The 22,856-nt window shown below is 39.7% G+C and overlaps 1 protein-coding gene across 1 annotated transcript in view; it reads left to right on the plus strand.

Annotated features, from left to right (window-relative positions):
* LOC126284128 (osteopetrosis-associated transmembrane protein 1) overlaps positions 1 to 22,856 on the plus strand; it is a 91,001-nt gene that overhangs the window by 43,366 nt on the left and 24,779 nt on the right. Inside the window, exon 5 of the mRNA XM_049982836.1 lies at positions 8,575 to 8,743. Within this exon, the coding sequence (XP_049838793.1) occupies positions 8,575 to 8,743 (169 nt within the window). The remainder of the gene's footprint in view (positions 1 to 8,574; positions 8,744 to 22,856) is intronic.

Genomic DNA, 22,856 nt, shown 5'->3' on the forward strand with positions numbered 1-22,856 from the left:
CACCGTCATTTTAAAATTCAAATTAGGTAACACACAACAGCAATGTTAATAATTAAATAGTGCTATGCTATGACAGTCGTTCATTTCCACTTCATGTTCAAAGCAGAGAAATCTGTAGCACTAGTTACAGTTTACAAATTGTGCACTTTGACATAATGGAAAAGCATGGTAGCAATGTCACAATAGTATTTCACAAATGTCTTATGCATTCCACAGTGTAATACTTCACACATGGGCATTAAATGGTTGCAGTGGGGCAGAGTGAGTGACAAACAACAAACAAATGGTGCAAGTGAAAGTTTAAAAGCTGTCCTTTCAGAAGGCCGTAACTGTGCGCTATCAGAATTATATCCCTAATTTCGAAGCAGGATCAATTGATAGGGCAGATGCTGTGCTTTCTTCTCCCTTCAAATATGAGGTCACGTTGGTGATGTTTACTTGCTATACCCTACCCCATCAGTGGCTAGGCCACCTGTGAAAGCAGCCATGTTATACACCAGCTCTGCTGTAACCACCGCACAGCATTTTACATTGGTATGCTAACCAACCGTCAACTAGAATTAATGGCCACCACCAAACGGTTGCCAAAAACAAGGTACCAACACAACATGCAGCGGAGCTCAACATTCAAGATTTCAATGACTGTACTCCCACCACCTATCCAGTAGACTGTGTGTGTGCACGTCGCGCATGTGTGTGAGCACATGCACACGTTTTTTCAACAAGCTTGAAAAAGGAAGTTCATTCCAAAAGCTATCAAAGCTCCATACCTTTTATTTGTGTACCAATCGACGAAGCAGCACTTCTGCCTTTCAGTGAGACATCGCCTTTATTCCTAAATAATTTGTAATTCTCAATGGGAGCTTTCTGTATGTTGTTATAATTACGCTATGCATTTTTACAGAATTCTGTCCCAAAAGATCTCGGAACTTCCACCAGGCATCAATAAAAGTACTGTTGACTTGAGTTGCAAGTGCTATTAATAGTTCAAAATGCCATGCAACAATTACATACTGTTGCTAATAATGACTTTTCACTCAACAACTGCTCTCAACTCGTTCTTCAACCTTATATCCCTTTAAACTCTTCAATTCCACTTCTTCCTTGTTTGGTTGTTCTCTATACATATATATAAGTTGGATTGAATTTCTAGCAGCAATTAAAAAATTATTGAACTAGGCTTAATTCATACAGTTTATGGCCGTGTAATTTTAAAACCTAACATAACAGTAGTAACGCGTATTTCTTTGTAGTTCTCAGTTATTCATAGTCTCTTTAAACATAAATTAATCAAATCCTACATTTCTGGGGCAGAATTTACGCAATATTCATACTACTTGTTTACATAAACAATGACATCTTCAAATAACTTCCAAATTATTGCGTATTAGTTAAAAAGAATCAAGAAACTAAGTATTTTAAGATCAGTATAGGTCAGTGTTACAACAAAACATTATTATCAAAGTTGAAATTTTTAGAGCACATAGTGTTACGAAGTAGCAAAATATAAATTACAGTCTGATTTCATAAGAAATTGGAAAAATAGCTTAAGGCATAATTCTGATAAATTTTAATCCAAAAATATACTTGTAAAAAGAAAAAATAGCATTTACTTATTTTAGGAGTGACACAGGAGCAAATGAAAGTGCTCCACTAACCTATTTTGATTGTACAGATAGTTACTGACAAGGGAACCTCCCCATCACACCCCCCTCAGATTTAGTTATAAGTTGGCACAGTGGATAGGCCTTGAAAAACTGAACACAGATCAATCGAGAAAACAGGAAGAAGTTGTGTGGAACTATGAGAAAAATAAGCAAAATATACAAACTGAGTAGCCCATGTGCAATGTAGGCAACATCAAGGAGAATCTGAGCTCAGGAGCACCTAGTCCCATGGTTAATGTGAGCAGATGCGGAAGGAAAGGTCCTTGGTTCAAGTCTTCCCTCGAGTGAAAAGTTTAATTTTTTATTTTCAGACAATTATTAGCTGTTCATCCATCCGTCAAATGTTTTTGGTTCCCATTGGAGAGGCACGTCCTTTCGTCTACAAATCGCACGGTTTTGCGGTGCGGTCGCAAAACACAAGACACTAAACTTATTACAGTGAACAGAGATGTCAATGAATGAACAACAGATCGTAACTTTGCAAAAATAAAGAAAGTAAACATTTCACTTGAGGGAAGACTTGAACCAAGGACCTCTCCTTCTGCAGCTGCTCACGCTAACCACGGGACCACGGTGCTCCTGAGCTCACATTATCCTTGATGCTGCCTATCTTGTGCATGGACTATTCAGTTTGTATACTTTGTTTATTTTTGTCATAGTTCCACACAACTTCTTTCTGATTTCTCGATGATCTGTGTTCAATTTTTCAAGGCCTATCCACTGTGCCAACTTATAATTAAATCTGAGGGGGGGGGGGGGGGGGTGCAATGGGGAGGTTCCCTTGTGAGTGTAGCAAACTGGATAATCCAGTGGAAGAAAAGTCTGTGTAATTGAATCAAACGATATGTAATAAATTCCTGCTGTTATGAAAATACAACTATAAATCTGTTATGAGGATCATTCTAAAAGTAGAGAACATTTTCATTTTACAAGCCATGTGATTCTTTCGTCACTCTCTCTGTGTCGTAGACTTGTTTTAATTATTGGCACCAGTATGATGCTAGCAGTGAGCAGGAATGGTGTTTTACTGAGCATTTGTGCAGTTTTAAAATAAGTGACAGTATTAACAATCCCACTAAGTGTAAGGTTCATAGTGTAATAATATTTATAAATGCAAAAAGCTCACCTTATCAGAATTTACAGACAAATAACTGAAGTTTGTGGAAATGTGATGAATAAAGCTGCAGTTTGAAAATGGTGGGTGGATGAACTGTCAAGCCAACCTTCAGTCATAACTGATGAGCACAAATGAAGAATTGTAGAAAACGTTTGATTGGATAAACTTTTCATTTTTGACAGATCTTCAGCTTTCCTTAAATATCACGATCTGTTCTTTATGAAAATATTGGTGCTGATTTGGGCTATAGAAGAGTGTGTGTGTCAAATGGGTTCCTCTACTTTTGACAGATTAACATAAAAAAATGAATAGAAGCTGCTCTGACTTTTCTCACCCAGTACAAGAAGAATGGCGAAGAGTCTTTATACACAGTTACTTGCATTTTGCATTAAAAGTCCAGAAACAAAACACCAGACGATGGAATGGCATTATTCATGATCCTCAATGAAACCAAACAAAGCCAAATAAATTCTGAGCACCAAAAAAAGTTATGGCCACAGGTTCTTGGGATTGAAAGGGCAGGCTACTCATAGACTTTTCCTTCCCCCCCCCCCCCCCCTCACCCCCCTCCTGAATTGAAGGACTTTCTTAGTGTAAAGCTCTATGGAAATGACAATGAACTGAAAGAGGATGGTAGTGAATATTTCAACAACATTGCAACTACTGAGAGTGAAGAGGACATAGGAAAGCTTGTGGGATGCTGTGACATGTATAATTGGAACAGAGACTACATAGAAAAATAAATAAGCTATCAAAATATGTTCTTTCATTATATTAATAAAAATATCTGGAAAAGCAAAGGTCATTCACTTTTAGACACAACCCTAATAGTTCTTTATGCATAATTCAGTGAAGAAATTGAATTTTTTAAGCAGCAGAATCTTGACAAATTTAAAGTCAAATGATAAGATACCCAAACTGTGTTAGATATGGAATATATAAAAATGTGTTATACAATAAAAATAATAAAAAACTAAGCTAAACACATATTTGCAAAATATTTCAATTCTTTTCTTTTTCTTTCATTCAAGAAGGAAGGACTTGGAAGTTTTCAATAGAGTGAAGAATATTTTTCTATGTGCTTAACACAATTTTACTCTCTCTCTCTCTCTCTCTCTCTCTCTCTCTCTCTCTCTCTCTCTCTCTCTCTCTCTCTCTCTCTCTGCCCCATGACATGTTCAGCTCCAGCCATTACCACTTACTGTTTAGATGCAGCCTCATGTTGATTGTTTCAGCTACATGAAAAGGAGTAAATAAAAAGCTACGTATGTCAGTGTTTATTGCCTTTAACTATTACACTACCTGGTGATGTGCATGTTTGCTTAAAGTACACATTTTGATTAATTAATAAAACCAAACAATAATATTTATTAAACTTAATGTTGAAAAGGAAAGTTGTTACGCACCATATAGGAGAGTTGCTATATGGTGAGTAGCAACTTTCCTTTTCGTAACATTGTTACATTCCACCCTGAATTTTCCATTGTTTGATTAAACTTAATATTGTAACTTTTATTGAGAGGAGGGAAGCTGTTCTCTGTGGGTCAGTGTTACTATATAGTAATAGTGGTCCTACCACTCTTCCCTGGGGTGCTCATGACAGTACCCTTGTCTGTGAGGAACACTTCATATTCGAGAATAATGTACTGATTCTAATATTTTAGAAGTCTTCAAGCCAATCGTATATCTGGGAATCTATTCCATATGCTCATGCCTCCAACAACAGTCTGCAGAGACGTACCGTGTCCAGAAATCTGGAAATACAGAATCTGCCTCTTGGCCTTCATTCATAGTTTGTGGTGTATCACCTGAGAAAAAGGCAAACTGAGTTTTGAGCATGCAATGCTGATTGTGATCATAAGCTTCTTGGACTCAAGAAAATTAATAACTGAGGATATGTTCAAGTCTGATGCAGCAAACAGATGTGAGGGATGCTGATCTGTCATTTTGAGGATCCATTCTTTTGCTCTTCTCATATACAGGAGTCACCTGGGATTTTTTCCATTCGCTTGGGATTTTGTGTTCGCAAGAGATCAGCAATATATGCAAGTTACATAAGGGACTAATTCTGTAGATAACTCCTTCTAAAGCCAAATTGGGATTCCTTCTGGACCTGCTGACTTATTTATTTACAATGCCCAGGATTTATTTCTGTACACCAGGAATGCTTATTACTGTGTCATCCATAAGAGAGTGAGTCTGATGGTCAAATGATGGTATGTTTGTACGATTCTCCTGTATGAACAATTTCTTAAATGCAGAATGAAAACATTGGCTTGTGTTTTGCTGCCACACCAGACTGGTCAACAAGTGACTGGATGGAGGCATTAGACCCACTCAGCAATTTTACATAGGAGCAGAATTTTCTCAGGTCCCCTGACAGATCGTTTTCTTAAAGTATGGTGATGGTAGTTGTACACTTCATGTACAGACACACGAATTTCTACTAAGCTTTGCCTGTCATTATTTGTGCCTTCCCTTTTGAACCAAGAGTACAACAGCCTCTGCTTCCTCAGCATGTTCTGAATTTCATTGTTAAGCCATGGTGGGTCTTTTCTGTCCTTAATTCACTTACTAGGCACGTAGTTTTTCAGACCATGGTTTATTATTATTACTATTATTATTGTTGTTCTGTGTCCATTTTACTGGAACTAAGCTTTGTTAGTATGGAACCAACCTTTCGTCCCCATAAGAACCCCGATTCATCACTGAAAAATTGATGCTGACCTGCCTACCTGCTGACAAAGGCTCCACCGCAGTGTTTATGGACCATAAAGATTACCTGCCAGAGGACTCTATCGCCTGTCAAATACCTCCACCTGCAAACCCTGCCACAGAAATCCCACAGGGTGTCCACTCCCTCCTCAAATCCTTTGGCTCATCTCAGAAGCTGTCACTGTGTCTGTCTCTCTCCTTACCCTTAACACTCCCCACACTCCTACCTTCTACATGATTCCTGAAGTTTAGAAACCCATCCTCCCAGGACTCCCCATTGTGCCTGGTTACAGTTCCCTGACGGAGAATCCCTGCTTTTCCAGACCAACACCTTCAGCCCGTTACCCATAATCTACCCTTCTACATAAAAGACACCAAACTTTTCCTCGACTAACTCTCCATAGTGCCTGTTCCTTTAACACCCTCTGTCCTGTTTATCACTATTGAAGCCACCTCCCTCTACATTAACATCGCCATTGCCCATGGCCTTGCTGTTATTGAACACTATCTTTCCCAATGCCCAACTGATTCTGATCTTATATCCTCCTTCCTGCTTGCCATGACCAAACTAAAATCCTTACCCACAATTACTTTTCCTTTGAATGCATTAAGTACAGAAAACCTGTGGTACAGCAATGGGCAGACGTAGGCCACCTTCTCATGGCAACCTAGTCATTGGCCATCATGAGGAATCCTTTCTAACCATTCAGCATCCCAAACCCCCACCTGTTTCATATTCATAGAGTACATTTTTATGATCTGGACTGAGAACGAGGACTTGTTGTCTACGTTTCTCCAGATCCTCAAAGCCTTCCCCATTCACTTCATCTGGTCCTCCTCAACACAGCAAACCACCTTCCTCTCTTGACTTAGTCCCACACAGGTCTGTTAATGAGATGAGAGAAGCAATTTGGGCAACTCTGTTTTACAGAATATCCACTGATGAGAACCCACAGTAAGTCCTCTGCCCTAAAGGAAACACTTCATGGTTCAAGTATAATGGACAAATCATACACAAAGCACCCCATGCCAGAAACTGTTATGGTAGAACTGAAGCCAAGATATTGAGATCTTTCAGATGCTAAACACATGGAAAAATGTTTACATGGCCAAACATAAACTCCAAATGAAAGCTTCAATTGTTGCATTTGGGAATGTGTGCCAGAAACTGTTATTTTGGTAGTCAGCTTTTTAGATTGGTGTGATGGACACCATAATATGTTTTCATGTTGGAGTAACAAGCAGATTAAAAACCATGAACAGAGTAGGCATGAAAACTGAAGACAACATGAAAAGTGGGGTGGTATGAGTGGACAGGCTGAAGTTGAAACAGCTGTTAAAAGCATGACAGAGGTCAGAATAACAAAGAAAAGAAAGAAAACAAAAGACGATGAAAAGGACACTTGGAATCAACAAAATTTTGGAGGTTAAAACTTTTGACATGTTGTCATTGAGAAGAAAATGACATTCAGATCTTTAGTTTGTTTCCTGTAATCAACATTTTTGTATGCTTGTGTGTCATTACCTCTTAAAAAAATGCATGAATAGTAATCTAGTGCTTGCTTACACACAGTGAACCACATTATTCAAAAATGTATTTAATATTTTAAGCTTGAGCATGTCATCTGTCCTTAAATTATTAGGAAAAAATTGACTTCTAAAAAATATTTTTTAAAAATATACGAAACAATCCTGGTTTACTGTTTCAAAAATAATTAAAAGAATAAAATTTGTTTTTGCATTTTATTGAGAGTAGTGTGGAAGTACCGTGCAGCTAACATGAAAACTACACGTAATTCAGTGCATAAGATGAAAATCAATAATTCACTCTTGATACATAGTCCCCAGATTTAATTTTTTTTCACATAGAGATCACAATATACTAATTTGGTTAATGTTTCATTTCAATGTCTCTTCAGTTTTTGAGTTACTAAATTTCAAATACTAGTGCTAACTATGAACCATGAAATCCAGCTCCCCTTAAATGGCTCATTTCATACAGTTTTTGGTCACATCACTTTGATCCGTAACATAAGATTACTAGCATTTTCTCATATTTCACAGTGTTTCATATGCCCTTTTAAGTATAAATTAATGTATGCCATACTTTTTGAATCAACATTTAAGCAGTAGTCATTACTACATTTTTGTACAAGGTATCTGAAGAGGAATGGTGAGTGTTCAAGGATATGGCAGAAACAATCATTTGAAACAAAAACGTGCAATGAACACAAGTTATGATGTGTATACCTTAAGAGCTATGAACAATTCTTCAGTGTTCAAAACTGTGAAATGAATATCTTTTATTGCAGTCTTGTTGCTTTCTGTATTTTGAGAGGTGGTAGTATGGACCACAAGGAGGGGAGGGGGGGGGGGGGGGGGGGAAGTCCAATAAACATGAACTCTAAAGGGAATACCTCTATAGCTATGGGCATTTGTTCATATTCACTACTGTGAAACATGTCTCTTCCATAGAACAAATGCTGATAGTTCTTTGCAGTATGGATGTTAGAGCCCATGTTTACAAGGCTTTTGCTTTGAATGACTGTTCAGTCATATCCCTGAACATTGACCATTCCCCCTGAGGCACCTTATATAAACCACAAAAATTTTAAGTAACTTCCAAATTACTGTACATTAAATTGGAAATTCACACTTCTCTTGGTGGAAAATAGCAATACTGACGCAAATTATGTAAGGTGTCTATACCACTCTTGACAGAGTAGAGAATGGAGTAAACTTCCACATGACACACCATTCAAACAGTTGAAACACGGCACACAGTACAAAAGGATGATATTACTGAGCTTGTCTCCTAAAGTTGCTATTCTGGCATAGAATAATATCATAGGTCCATAAAAAAATAAATAAGTGGTGTCTACACCTCAGTGATTAACGAAGCTGTAAAAACTTATTCATCTTTGTTTTGTGATCCCTTGACCACTATACATGTAGATGGAAGCAGATTGAAAATATCTTTAATGAGTGAAAAGTTAGTTGAGTTTATATTATATGAAGTTTATTTTTGAAATGATTCTATATTAATTCCTCAATCTTTCTCTGTTAATTATACAGATGAACAGAACACGTTCCTTCTGGAGTGGAAGACTGGGTTGTGATAGAAAGAATCATTCAGTTGATGTGTATCTGGTGTGTCTGTTTACACTTATGGCAATAATACCTGTAATATTTTACACATCTTTGCGGTCTCTGGTTAGGAAGACAGAACACAAACTACTTGTTCGTAAGTATCTTGAACTGACAGCAAATAATGTAATTTCGAATACATATATTTGTAACTTATGTACATTCTTTGAAAATGTGTGACTTGACCTACTTCAGTGTACATCAACCATCTGCATATACTGAAATACATCCACAGAACATTGCTGTAACAAAATTACTATGTATAATGGTTTATGATAATTAATCAACTTCAATTCTTCTGTAGGGGCTTCACAGTTGTAGTCTCCAGTTTTATTCTCATTTTACTCATAGTAGATAAAATAGAAAGAAACTTCCACATGGGAAAAAATATATTAATTATTTATTTAATATATATATATCCTCTCTTCTCGATATCCGCCAGGCCTCAACCTCCGCTAATTTCAAGTTGCCGCCACTCATACCTCACCTGTCTTTCAACAACTTCTTTGCCTCTGTACTTCCGCCTCGACTGACATCTCTGCCCCTACTCTTTGCCTTTAAATATGTCTGCTTGTGTCTGTGTATGTGCGGATGGATATGTGTGTGTGTGTGTGTGCGCGAGTGTACACCTGTCCTTTTTTTCCCCTAAGGGAAGTCTTTCCGCTCCCGGGATTGGAATGACTCCTTACCCTCTCCCTTAAAACCCACATCCTTTCATTTTTCCCTCTCCTTCCTTCCTTCCTGACGAAGCAACTGCCAGTTGCGAAAGCTCGTAATTCTGTGTGTGTGTTTGTGTGTTTTGTTCATGTGCCTGTCTGCCGGCGCTTTCCCGCTTGGTAAGTCTTGGAATCTATATATATATATATATATATATATATATATATATATTTAATATATTTACTCATAGTAGGTTACTTAATTTGGCATTGTCAACTTTGAATACTGAAACTGTTTTATTTAGAAATAGATTTTGATCTCAACACATTGTGAAAATGGTTGTTAGATGATACAATGAAAATTAATGCCAAAAATAAATTGTTCAGTTTTCATGGAAGATACCTGTAAAGGGGAGACTGTACTCCATTGTTGGTGAACAATGCAAATAACTGAGTGTTGCAGTAGTGAGAAACTTCGATTATGCTGACTATGTTAGAAGCATAATAAACAGGAACTAGATGAGAAACTTCGATTATGCTGAAGTCTGTCCTTCTGCTGTTTTTTTTTCCTCTCTCTTCACTGCCTTTCCATTGGATGTCTTCTTGGTGGCAGTGGTGCTTGGATCTGGTTTGTGTTTTGGTCACTCATTTTCTTCCCTTCCAGCATTCTGAAACTTTCATTCATAACTATGTGGTTCTCTTGTTGGGTCTGGCTTGTTATGCTAATCCTTTTCCAAATTTTACACAAGTGCAGATTGTGCAGGGAATGTTGCACAGTGTGACCTGTGTGCCACTTTTTGCATCTTTCTTTCTTTGCACCTAATTCAGAGCTGTGTTTGTGGACACGATTCCATCCCCAATGGTGACAGGCAGTAATCTTGCTGTGTGACTGGTTCTCTTAGCCCCTTCACACCTGACCTGGCCTCCAGGCACATGACCATTCAGTAGAATGGAATGGGTACTACTGTTCCCTGCCAGAGCACTATCTTGTTTCCTCTTCTTCTGTGGTTTGCATTGCTCTCCAAGAAATGCATTTCACAGATGACCATTATCCAACATTCCATGGTTGTTGCGTGCTCTATCGGGACCATGCTGATCCCAAGAGAGCATCGGGAGGGATCTGTTCTTGGGTTCGTACAGGTATTGTCAGTGAGTGGATTTCCCTGTGTACCTTTTTGGAGGCAAAAGCGGTGCAAGTGCAAACAACCTCAGCGATTGCCATTTGCATTGTTTACTTACATTCACACGGGTCACTTACTTGTGTTGAATTGACTCCATCAGTTCAACTTCTACTCCCTGCCTCCCTCCCATTTACCTGTTTTCTCCTGCTTTGGGACTACATTGTGCACAACCACCTGTGGGAGAGTACCAAGTACGTGTTCGTCTGGTGGGAGCCTTCTAATTGAGCAACTTCACACAGACCATGATCTGTGCTTCCATAATTATGGTTCTCCCACATGCTTCAGCGCCACCCATGACATCTTTTCAGCTAACAATCTCTTCTCCTAACCCTATGGCTTCACTTCATTGCTCACTATATGATGACCTTGTGACAGTGACTGCTTTCTGGTGATGCTGTCATTTCTTTGCCACCGCAAGACAGACCATATAACGCATTGGGCATTTCACAGGACCAACTCCCCTTGTATGCCTCTGGTGTTACATTCACTGCATCTGTCTTATTGTATTGATGAGATTGTGCAATGTGTCTCAGATGCCATCTACACCGCTGCATTTGTTATTCCCCTTTCTACAGATACCTGCTTCCCCTCTATGTTGGCTAGTGCCATAATGGATCAAAGACATTGAAATATCTGCTCGGGATTTATGACGAGCCCTGCAACCCGGGTGTATACACTCTGGGAAATCCAGGAAATACTTGGGAATTTTTTCATCCAGGAGAAAACTGGGAAAAACCCGGGATTTTTTTAGAATTCAGGGAATTTTTCATTGTTTCAGTCTTCAGTTAAATTTTTGTTATTTGGCTGGTAAGAACTGATAAACTACGAAATGTGTCAAAGGCTTTAGGATGAAGACTATGGAATACTTCATAAAAATAAAGTGCTGCCGATGAGAGTGACATCACAGTTGTTTACATTAAGTTCGTTGGAGCATTTGCCAGTGGGCTCGCACATGTACAGTTGAGTTGGGTATGGGCAGTACATTTTCACACTTCTGACTACTTGAAGTGTGGCTGTTGGCCATATCAGCAGTAGTAACAAGGAGCCAGATGCTACCCAGAAAAATGCTAAGGCTCACTACCTAATCAGTCACAGTAAGAAGCAATGCTAGGACTGCCATGTCTCCTTCCTGGGCTCGTATGCCTTGTCACCTCAGACGTGGGCCGAGCCCTCTGGTCTTACGGGTTGTCACTGTTCAACAGCTGTTCTGGGTCTTGTCCTACGATGTGGTCTTTGTACTGATTCACTTTGTGACGGAATCAGTGTCCTCTTCCCGTCTGACTACCTTTCTACAGCAGAAGCAGCTAGTTGAAGAAGTTCCCTTATGTTTCATACTCCACCAAGCCTAATCCTATAATGAATTGTTCAGTAATTGGGAACTGCGTCATGCTGTTGCCACATCCCAGACCACAGTCCCTGTGCCCTGATTCAATTCAAAATCAGATGATTCAATGCCTAAATGTTCTCCAAAGACAAAATTTTCTGAGGGTCTTCATCTTTCTTTGGTTCCAAGGTGTTTTGCCCTTGCAATGGCAGGATAGTACATTTGTTCCAATCCTTAAGCCAGGCAGTATCCCAGTGTCTCTTAATAGTTACCGATCGATTAGCCTGACCAACGTACTCTGTAAGCTGCCTGAAAGGATGGTTGCCTCCAGATTATGCTGAGTTCTTGAGTCTCAGGGCCTTTAGTTCCCTATCAGTGTGCTTTCTGGGAGGGATGATCCACAACTGACCATCTGCTTGGACTGGAAACAGCAGACCGCCAGACTTTTTCTAAAAGCCAACATCTTGTCTCAATCTTTCTTGACCTGCATAAGGCTTACACCACCTTGACATTAGCACATTTTACTCACTCTAAATGACTGGGACATTTGAGGACCCCTACCAATTTTCGTTTATGAGTTTTAATCCCACCAGTTGTTCTGGGTTAGAATCATCACTTTACTCAGGTCCCCACAGGGCCAAGAGAATGGCATCCCACAGGGATACGTGTTGGGTGTCACTCTCTTCTCATTGGCATCAGTGGGTTAGTGACCTGTATTGGACCACTGGGCACTCCTGCATTATGTATCAACAACTTTTGCATTTGGTACAACTCCCAATCGGTAGCCTCTGCTGAAAATCAGCTCCAATGGCCATCTGATGGCCCTGTGCATGGGCTGTTTTCCATGGTTTCAAATTCTCTCTTACAAAATGTGAATCATACATTTCTGCTGTTGTACCACAGTCCATCCTGACCTGGAATTCTACATGGGTCTCAGCACCTAGTGTTACACCACAGTCCCATTTATTGTGTCTCCTTTTCGATAAAAAGCGTTCTTGGCTGCCTCGTGTTCATCACCTGAAGACTAGCTACATGTGAAATCTTACTGTAGCGAATCATGCTACTCTTCTATGTATTTACTGAGACGTGGTTTCATCTCGACTGGACTATGATTGCCAGGATATTGGCTCCATGGCTTCGTCAACTTTGAAACTGTTCTCAGTTCACCATTGTGGTGTGTGTGTCTGTCTTTCGGACTAGCCCTGTAGGCAAGCTTCTTGCCAAAGTGGTGATCTTTCCTCTTCTGATGTAATGGTATCAGATCTTGATCTCATATACAATCACCATTTGATAATTGCATGATCATCCCATGTATTTGATTTTATTTACATATGAGGGGTATTGGTTTCTGATTCCCACCCTCGGATGTGATTACCAATTGAAATGTGCCTCACTTCCCTCTTGAGAGATCTCTATCTCACCTTCCTGAACTTTGCTCCTCATGTTTTCTTGTACACTTCCCCCTGGATGGTGCTCAGGCCAGAGATAGGGACCAATCTTGTCCAAGGTCATAAAGACTTGGTTGTCCGTGTTTTGGTGTCCATTATGTCCAGTTCTTTAAGAGTCATATGCATTTACATCTCCTCCTGTATGGAACACTGTTTGTTGTCAGGAACATGTAGTGTATTTACATCAGAGATGACAGCCGTCACCAGAGCCCTCCATTGTATTAAACAGGCCTCCCTTGACCGTGTTTTAATATGTACTGACTCAGTGTGCAGTTTCCAGCCTGTTGACTAATGTGATTCTTGTCACCCTTTGGTCTCTGGGCCACTGCCCCATTTAATAAACTCTGTACAATTGAGATGACTGTTGCAGTGTCACACTCTTCCTTCTGCTTCTCATGGGTGATCATACCAGGTTAACTGCTAGTTTTATTTTGTATAATGTGTCGCTCCCACTTGTGGTTGTGGAACCTTACAGACTGTAGCTCATATGTTGGTGGTCCTCCACGCTAAAGCGGACTTAAGGATCCATTGCCCCTAATATTGGCGGACAATTCAAGGGTGGTTATACTGGATCTAAGTTTGTTCCATGAAAGTGGTTTTTATCCTCACTTTGTAAGGTTTTAACCTACCTCCGGAGCAAGGACAGGGTGGTTGGAGATGGGCCATCTCCCACTGTGTGCTAGGTCTGAGGAATCCCAGACTTGACTTCCTTGACCAGGCTACTCTTTCATCATTCTTTTACTCTGTTTTAATCACTTTTAGTTTCGGTTTGCCTCCTTTCTGCCACACAGAATTTTCAGTTCTGTTTGTCCCACTTTGTTGAGTAGTTGGCACTCATGATTGTAATGGATCAAGGATAGGACAGCTGTGGATGGGATATTTCTTGTCACATCCCGAGCTCCGGGAATGCCCACCTGCTGACTTTCCTATTTCCTTCATGTTGCTTTTATTGTTGATGGTACAAAAGATGTCCTTTACATTTGTAGCCTCTTTCTTTTACTGTTACAAATCTGCTGATTAAATCAGAAAACTTTCTCAGTGGACAAACTGATGACCTCGTTGTTTGGTCCCTTGGCCGCTGCCCCCACCTCCCCCCCCCCCCCCCCCCCCCGCCCCGCCCCTCCCCTCCCCTCCCCCTCCTGCCCTCCATCCCAATCAATTAGTCTCTCAGTCAACGAACCAAATAAACATTGATAGGTAGCTAGAAAGACACAAAACAATTAACATACCTAAAATTAATCATACCAAAACTTGAGTATGGAGCTTCCTAGTACATTAGACTCAGTTTTCATTCCATAGATCCAAAAATGAGATGATTCTCTTGGGTGTGGAACATGTCAGAAAGTATAACTAAAAAACATAAAATATTTGAGTATAATACTCACTGCCCTTATCATTTGTCAGGTTTTGTCAAAATAGGTGAATACATTACAGTAAACTTGAACTGCTAATATTTACAGAATTAATGCACTGCCAGAATGAAAGATTGTTATGCACTTTTTAATAAATTTATCAGACACAAAATTCCTAATCTTGACTGTTGTGACCACATGCTGTCAAAACTGAAATCTAACACTCATTTTATTTAAGCTGGTCTAACAGTCCCTGTTAAGATATTCATTATGAAGTACGAGGAGTTGCCTTTCAAAAATTCTTTCAAACTCTGTTTAAACTGTACTTTGTTTGAAATGAAGTTTTTAATGATTGCTGGCAGTTTATTGAAAATGTGTGTTCCTAAATATTTGACCTCTTTTTTTCAGACCAAGTTAAGTATTTTAGGTATTTATGTAGATTGCTCTTATTGCTAGTGTTGAGACTATGTATTCAGTTATTGGTTGGAAACAGAGACTTTCTTGCAACAAAATTATTTAATTAAGGAATAAATATACTAGAAGCAGTGGTTAGAATACAAAGTTCCTTGTACAGGTTTCTAGACGATGTTCTTGAATATACACCACTAATGATTCTTCTTACATGCTTTTGCATGCTAAAATCTTTTGCTCGGTTTGATGATTTACTCCAGAAGATGATTCCGTACGACGTAATAAAATGAAAGCAAGCAAAATATGCAAGTTTTTTTTAATATATTAAAAACAAAGATTCCAAGACTTACCAACCGGGAAAGCGCCGGCAGACAGGCACATGAACAAAACACACAAACACACACACAGAATTGCTAGCTTTCGCAACCGATGGTTGCTTCTTCAGGAAGGAGAGGGAAAGACGAAAGGATGTGGGTTTTAAGGGAGAGGGTAAGGGGTCATTCCAATCCCGGGAGCGGAAAGACTTCCCTTGGGGGAAAAAAAGGACAGATGTACACTCGCACACACACACACACACATATCCATCCGCACATACACAGACACAAGCAGACATATTTAAAGGCAAAGAGTCTGTTTGTGTGTTTTGTTCATGTGCCTGTCTGCCGGCGCTTTCCCGCTTGGTAAGTCTTGGAATCTTTGTTTTTAATATATTTTTCCCATGTGGAAGTTTCTTTCTATTTTATTTACAAGTTTTTTTTAATATTTATATCTCCTACATCTGACGCCATTCTCACTAAAAATAGACTTTTTTAGGTACTTCAGCAATTCTGAGGTATCCTCTTCCCAACTGAATTTATTATCGATTTGTAGTCCAAGAAATTTAACACTGTTAACCTCTTTGATCTGATTGTCTTCATATATTTTACACATGCCGGAAGGTATCTCTTACAGGTACTGCGTTGCATATAGTGAAAGTTTAATGACAATGAATTAGCTTCAAACCATTTATTAATGTCAGTGAATATTTGATTATCAGCCATTTCTAATCCTGTACGTGACTTCCTACTTATTGAGATCCTCATCAGATTTACTTAATAGATGAATTAGGAATTTTGTAATGATATGCTGTTTTATACACCTGCAATGCCCTTAATTGGTGTAGTAGTCCTGGTTGATGGTCTGATGAATGCGTTACCTGGGGAAGCATTGCAGCAAAGAATGAGAAAATCTTGGCTATGTGACATTCTCAAAAGCTCTGCATAAAAACCAGAACAAAAAGAATTGTTCAGTCCTGCTAGCAGGTTAGATTGCAAACAAGCTGTTAATGTTATGGTAGGGTCCAAAGAACTGATTTATGGAAGTTTTCTGTCTAGGATACGGATAATTAATAAGTAGAGCACAATATCTGCTCAAAGCCTGGTCCCATCAGTGTGAGATGCCCTATATATAATCTACATTTGTCATAAATTAACTCTGTTTTCGAGTTTGCTAACAACTGTAATTAATATCAAAACATTTTTGGACACCGTTACTTTTTACCACAGGTTTTCATGTTGCCTTAATAGAGATCTTGTTTTGCGCATCTGCTTGAATTCTTATAGGAAATTAGCAACTTTTTAGCTCAACAGATTAAAAGATAATCAGCAGGTTTAATTGAAAGTTATATGTTCACTGCATTGTAGTACATTGCACCAGCCAAAATGCAACCCACTATGAATGCTGTTCTCTAACACAGAACAAGTTGCTTGATGTTTGTAATAAGCTGGAAATCGCCCTGACTACTGTAAATAATAAGCAGCTGCTGCAAATTGGTGTTTTGGAAGAGCTCCCGAGAGTCATTAATGCACCTGTGTGATACCAGTACAAGAATACCTCAAATACTATCCTTTTCAGTCTCCTCTGCAGAAAGAACAGAATCTGTCATTACCCGTCCACTTGACTGCGAGTGACATGTCAAGTGTAGATCTAGGGTGGACAGGGACCAGAAAGGACCCAGGGTGTTGTATTGATCTCCCTATCCAACAAGTTTGATTGCTGTCTTTCATTGACTCTGAAGCTGAACCAGTGGGACTCATCTCACTCATTTTGGGAAACCTGTTTTGTTCGGTGTCTGGAGGAGGTAGATGCAAATGGGTATGGATCTATTAATCATCAGCAGTTCAGATGTATGCCGAATTAAGGTACCCCTTAGGGAAATGGCAGCAAGGGACAGGAAAGGACACTAGGTGCACTCAGTGTGTATGCCTGGGGGCCTCATTCAGCATGTTGAAGATGTTATTCCGGCAGCCATTGAGAGAACAAGGTGCAATCAGCTGCAGATTGTGCCGCATGTTGGAACAAATGATGCCTGTTGTCTGGGCTCTGAGGTCGTTCTCGTGTCACTCTAGTGACTGGCAGAGAAGGTTGAGAAGACCAACCTTGCGCATGGAGTTTCAGTGAAGCTCACAATTTGGAGCAATCTCTCCAGAACTGATCATGGCCCCTTGGTTTTGAGTCGAGTGGAAGGACTGAACCATACACTTTGAAAGTCCTGTGGCAAGCTAGGATGTAACTTCCTGTACTTGCACCATAAGGTTGAGCACTGTAGGGTCCCCTAAATAGGTCAGATGCACACTGCATATCAGAGACTGCTACTCAGGTAGCTGACTTTGTGTCGGGAGCACTAACTGTACTGCGATCAACAGCAGCATCTCCATACACCTTTTTCAACCTCTTGTGGATGTTTCCCACTCTCTCTCTTTTTCACAGCACAGGAATTGTATGACGGCACATTCCTTCTGACGAACGTCAAGTGTAGCAGCCATCTTGAAGACATACTGTGACAGCGCCACTCACAGGAACAGATTGAACAAAGTTTGAAAACAAGCGGGAAGGATGTATCTACACATTGTAAAACTTTCACACATGCAGAATGAAAACTGTATTTTTACAAAAATAATGTGCATTTCTTTTGGAGTGACCCTCGTATTAGAAGAAGGAAGCCAATGTGAAATTGCAGCAAAACATATATGAGAAAAATTGAAAAAGGTATTGTTGTTGGATATGCATATTCAGCATACAGAAAATTCAATTAACTTCTGTAGGATTAAAAAGCAATGATGTCTATGTTAAGAATGCAAAATAAATTCCATTGCCATATGCAGAGAAGTGAGTGGAAAAGTGTAAGAGTATTTTGAGGGTTTCTGTAAGAGCAAGGAACTGCCTGCTAACTTGGTAGAAGAAGAAATGGGTCACATTTTGTAGGACAGAGGGGATCAGGTATTAGATTTGGACCTCAGCTGTGAAATTTTTGGAATCTTTTCGGGCAAGTGGTAACCAAACAGTTATTCAAGTTAGTTTGCAGAGTCTGTGAGACTGAATACATACCACTGGACTTCAGAAGGAATGTTGCTCAAACACTCTCAACGACAATAAGGCCGATAAATACTAGACCTATTGTATGGTAGCTTAATATCTCATGCTTACAAGAATCATATACAGAAAAATTAATAATAAATAATACACAGGAAAAAATGTAAAATATAATTGATAGTTTAGTGGTGGTTAATCATCAGTGTGTTAGTTCTGACAAAATCTTGATAATGGAAGCAAAATTTCTGAAAATCAAGACTTTTCCTATTACTTTTTGACCAAGAAAGAAGTTTTATGATGCAGAGGGGTCCAAATGTTTGACATCGTCAAAAATAAATTTGAGAGATATAATATATAAGGGTCACTCCAAAAGAAATTTACACTATTTTTGTAAAAATGCAGTTTTCATTCTGCATGTGTGAAAGTTTTACAATGTGTAGATATATCCTTCCCGCTTGTTTTCAAACTTAGCTCAACCTGTTCCCGAGAGTGAAGCCGTCACAGCATGTCTTCAAGATGGCTGCTACACTTGACATTTGTCAGAAGCAATGTGCCGTCATAGAATTCCTGTGCCGTGAAAACGAGACAGTGGGAAACATCCACAAGAGGTTGAAAAAGTGTATGGAGATGCTGCTGTTGATCACAGTGCAGTTAGTCGGTGGTCAAGCAGGTTACATGATGAAAGCGGGCACGGCAATATTGAGGATTGTCCTCGCAGTAGCAGGCCTCGTACTGCACACACTCCAGACAATGTGCAGAGAGTTAACAAATTGGTGACTGCTGACAGACGCATCACAGTGAACGAATTGTCACACCACATTGGGATAGGTGAAGGAAGTGTTTGCAGAATGCTGAAAGTGTTGGCGCTAAAAAAGATTTGTGCCAGGTGGGGTCCCAGGATGTTGACAGTGGCTCCCAAAGAAACAAGAAAAACAGTATGCAGCGAACTTTTGGAACAGTATGAGAATGGTGGAGATGAATTTCTTAAAAGAATTGTGATAGGTGGTGAAACATGGCTCCTTCATTTTTCACCATAGATGAAGAGGCAATCAATGGATTGGCATCATGCAAATTCACCCAAGGAAAAAATTCAAAACCACATCTTCTGCTGGAAAAGTTAAGCTGTGGTGTTTTTCAGCTCTGAAAGACTCTTGCTTGTGAACATCATGCCAAGTGGAACTACCATAAATTCTGACGCATATGTGACGACACTGAAGAAAGTTCAAGCTCGACTGAGTCATGTGCGACCACATTGGTAAAAGCAGGATGTTTTGCTGTTGCACGACAATATGTCAATCAAAAAACCATGGACGTGATCACAAAACTTGGATGGACAACACAGAAACACCCACCTTACAGTCCTGACCTGGCTCCATGTGACTATCATCTCTTTGGGAAACTGAAAGACTCTCTTCGTGGAACAAGGTTTGAAGATCATCACTCCCTTGTGCACGCTGCCAAACAGTGGCTCCAATTGGTTGGTCCAGAGTTTTACCGTGTGGGTATAGAGGCACTGGTTCCAAGATGGCGTAAGGCAGTTGAGAGGGATGGAAATTATGTGGAGAAATGAAAATATTGTTCCTAAAGGATGTATCTACACACTGTAAGACTTTCAGACATGTAGAATAACAGATGGATTTAAAAAAAATAGTGTGCATTTCTTTTGGAGTCAACCTTGTACAATACATTCAGGAATAAAGAGGAAACAATTAGAATGGGATATCAAGAGAACGCTGATTGGATTAAAAAGAGCATAAGGGAGGGATACAGCCTTCCTCCTCTACTCTTATGCCTGTATATCAAAGGACTAATATAGGAAATAAAGGGAAGACTCAGAAATAGGATTAAAATTTCAGGTGGAAGGATATCAGTGATTAGCTACACGGATGGCAGTGCTATATTCGAAGACAGTAAGGAAGAATTATATGGCCTTTGTACTCCTCCATTAGATTCAGTGTGGGATGATGCTGTAACTTTCTGTACGCTAGGTGCAGCTTCTTTGCATTTATAAAACCTGATTTTGTAAACATCTTTATGGCAGCACCTCTTCATATCTCAAGAGGTGGCTTTTGTTGTTGTCCACACCTGTGTGTGCTTCACAGTGAAAGCTGCCAAAAGCACTGCAAGGTATCAAGGATTTCCTCAAGTTGACTGAACTGTAAGAGTTTCTCAGTAGCAAAGAATGAATGTATTAAAACTTCATATGTGATGTCATATCTCCTGAACTATGATAGGTGGGTGGGTGGATCTTAACCCAGCAGCTATTGATGCCAGACAAAAACAAATGTGTGTTCAAAGTTTGGTTGAATTCTGTCCAGTGGTTTACGAGGAGACTTGGGGGGGGGGGGGGGGGGGGAGGAAAAAAAAAACCAACACACACACACACACGCACGCACGCGCGTATGTCTATTTTTGTAGTATGTTCCGCATCTCTTCCTAAACCAGTGGGTAGATTTCAACCAAACTTGGCACACAAATCACTTATCGACTGGAAATTATCACTGCAGGGGTAAGGACCACCTACCTATCAAAGTAAAGGCAGTGTAGCTCACAATGTGCAAACATCCATAATTTGGTCAACCAGTATTTGAGAATGAGAGCCCTTAGAGGCTTTCGACAAACTTCACTCATAACTTCAGATCTTTATGGAACTTTTTCTTGCTGACAAACCCAACAAAATGATGACAGGAAAAGAAATTATCACTTATTACATTTTCACTGTTTATGCAGTAAAATTGTCACATGTAGTGTGATGTTATAACTTATTGCATCTTTAGTATTAACTGTATTTTGCAGCAAATTCTGCAGACAGTATTCATGTATGCCACTGAATGTACCAGCAAGATTACATCATTGTATAGCATGTAGCTCAAGAGATAAGGCCTCATAAACATTGAGCTGTGTGACAATGAAATTGCAGGATGAAATTTGCTAGAGGTACAGGTGCAGTACATGTACAAATACGTCTGACATGTTTTAAATGTATGTGAAATACATTTGACATGTATGCGCACAGTCAAACCCATAGGTAAAAAGCTCATCCTAAACCCTTGGAACAATTTCAACCAATTTTGGTACATATATTAGTTACATTGTGGAAAGAAATACTGTGGGGGTAAGAACCACCAGCCTCCTATTGAGGTGAACATGATAATGTGAAGTCAGAAGGAGGAAATGAACAGACCATGAGGGGAAAGGAGGAGATAAACAGAGAGAGGTTGAGGAGGAAATGGACAAAGGGAACAGAGGAAGAGATAAGCAGAGAGAGGTGGGAGGAGAAGACAAAGAGACATTGGAAATTGAGGAGATGGACTAGTGGAAAATTGGAATAAATACATACCCGGGCAATGCCAGTTACTCAGCTAGCTGCATATAATTCAGTCATTGTGCTGAACTATGAGAAGTGGGGGATAGAAGACAGGCTAGGAGAAAGATAAGGTAAACTGAGCAGATTATGTTACCAAGAGGGAGACAAATTAATGTGTACCATAAGTTGTGGTCTTCAGCCCACCATACTAGTCTATCCTCTGCATGCCTCATCACATCTAAATAACTATTGTTACATATATCCATTTGAACCCGCTTACTCTATTCATAAATTGATCTCTCTCTACAATTGTACCCCCGCCCCATACCAAACTGACAGTTCTTTGATGCCTCAGAATGCATCCTATCGCGCACATCCTTCTTTTAGTAAAATTGTATCATAAATTTATGTTTTCCTCTGTTCAATTCAGTACTTCCTCATCTACCCACCTAATCTTCAACATTATTCTGTAACACTGTGTTTCAGAATCTTCTGTTCTCTTCTTGATTGAACTGCTTGTCATCAGTGTTTCATTTCTGCACAAGGCTATTGTAGTGTTCATGACTGGGGGGTGCATCATGCCACAATTGATGAGCCCAGGTAGCAAGGAGCAGTAGTACTTCTATTAATTCTAAGGAACAGAATACCTCAGTTTCTTGGGATATCAGTCTGCATTGCTTGGTGCAGGCTAAAAGTCATTGAGATGTTGCAATGGAACGTTCTTGACTGAATGTCAATCACAGAAATTTCACTGGGATGATCTTATATAGACCAAGTCTCTGAGGTCATAGTCAGCACAGAGTAGTAAGCTGCTTGAGGATGGATTGAAGGTGGTCATATGGTGTGATGAGGTTGAGGAAAGATCGAAGATGAGGTCCAGTGAGGCTGTGAGCTGAGAGCTGTTGAAGACAAAGCCCAGAGAGACAGTGAATGGCAGATGCACTCAGCAAAGGCTTGAATGCTGCACTGGGATGATCCCCTTTCTGCTCAGCAAACTGCAAACTGACTGTAGAGTAGCTGGACGGCTTCCTAAATACATACCCAGTGGACGGACACCAGATGCAGCATAGAGCAGACACATGATTTTCAGAAGGGAGGTATTTCCTTTGAAGGAAATACTGTTTATGTCTAAGCTTACACTTCTGGTGGCGAGGCTGGCTCCCCATAGTACCATGGCAGT

Source organism: Schistocerca gregaria, chromosome 8 (assembly GCF_023897955.1).
Source record: "Schistocerca gregaria isolate iqSchGreg1 chromosome 8, iqSchGreg1.2, whole genome shotgun sequence".
NCBI classification, from domain to species: domain Eukaryota; kingdom Metazoa; phylum Arthropoda; class Insecta; order Orthoptera; family Acrididae; genus Schistocerca; species Schistocerca gregaria.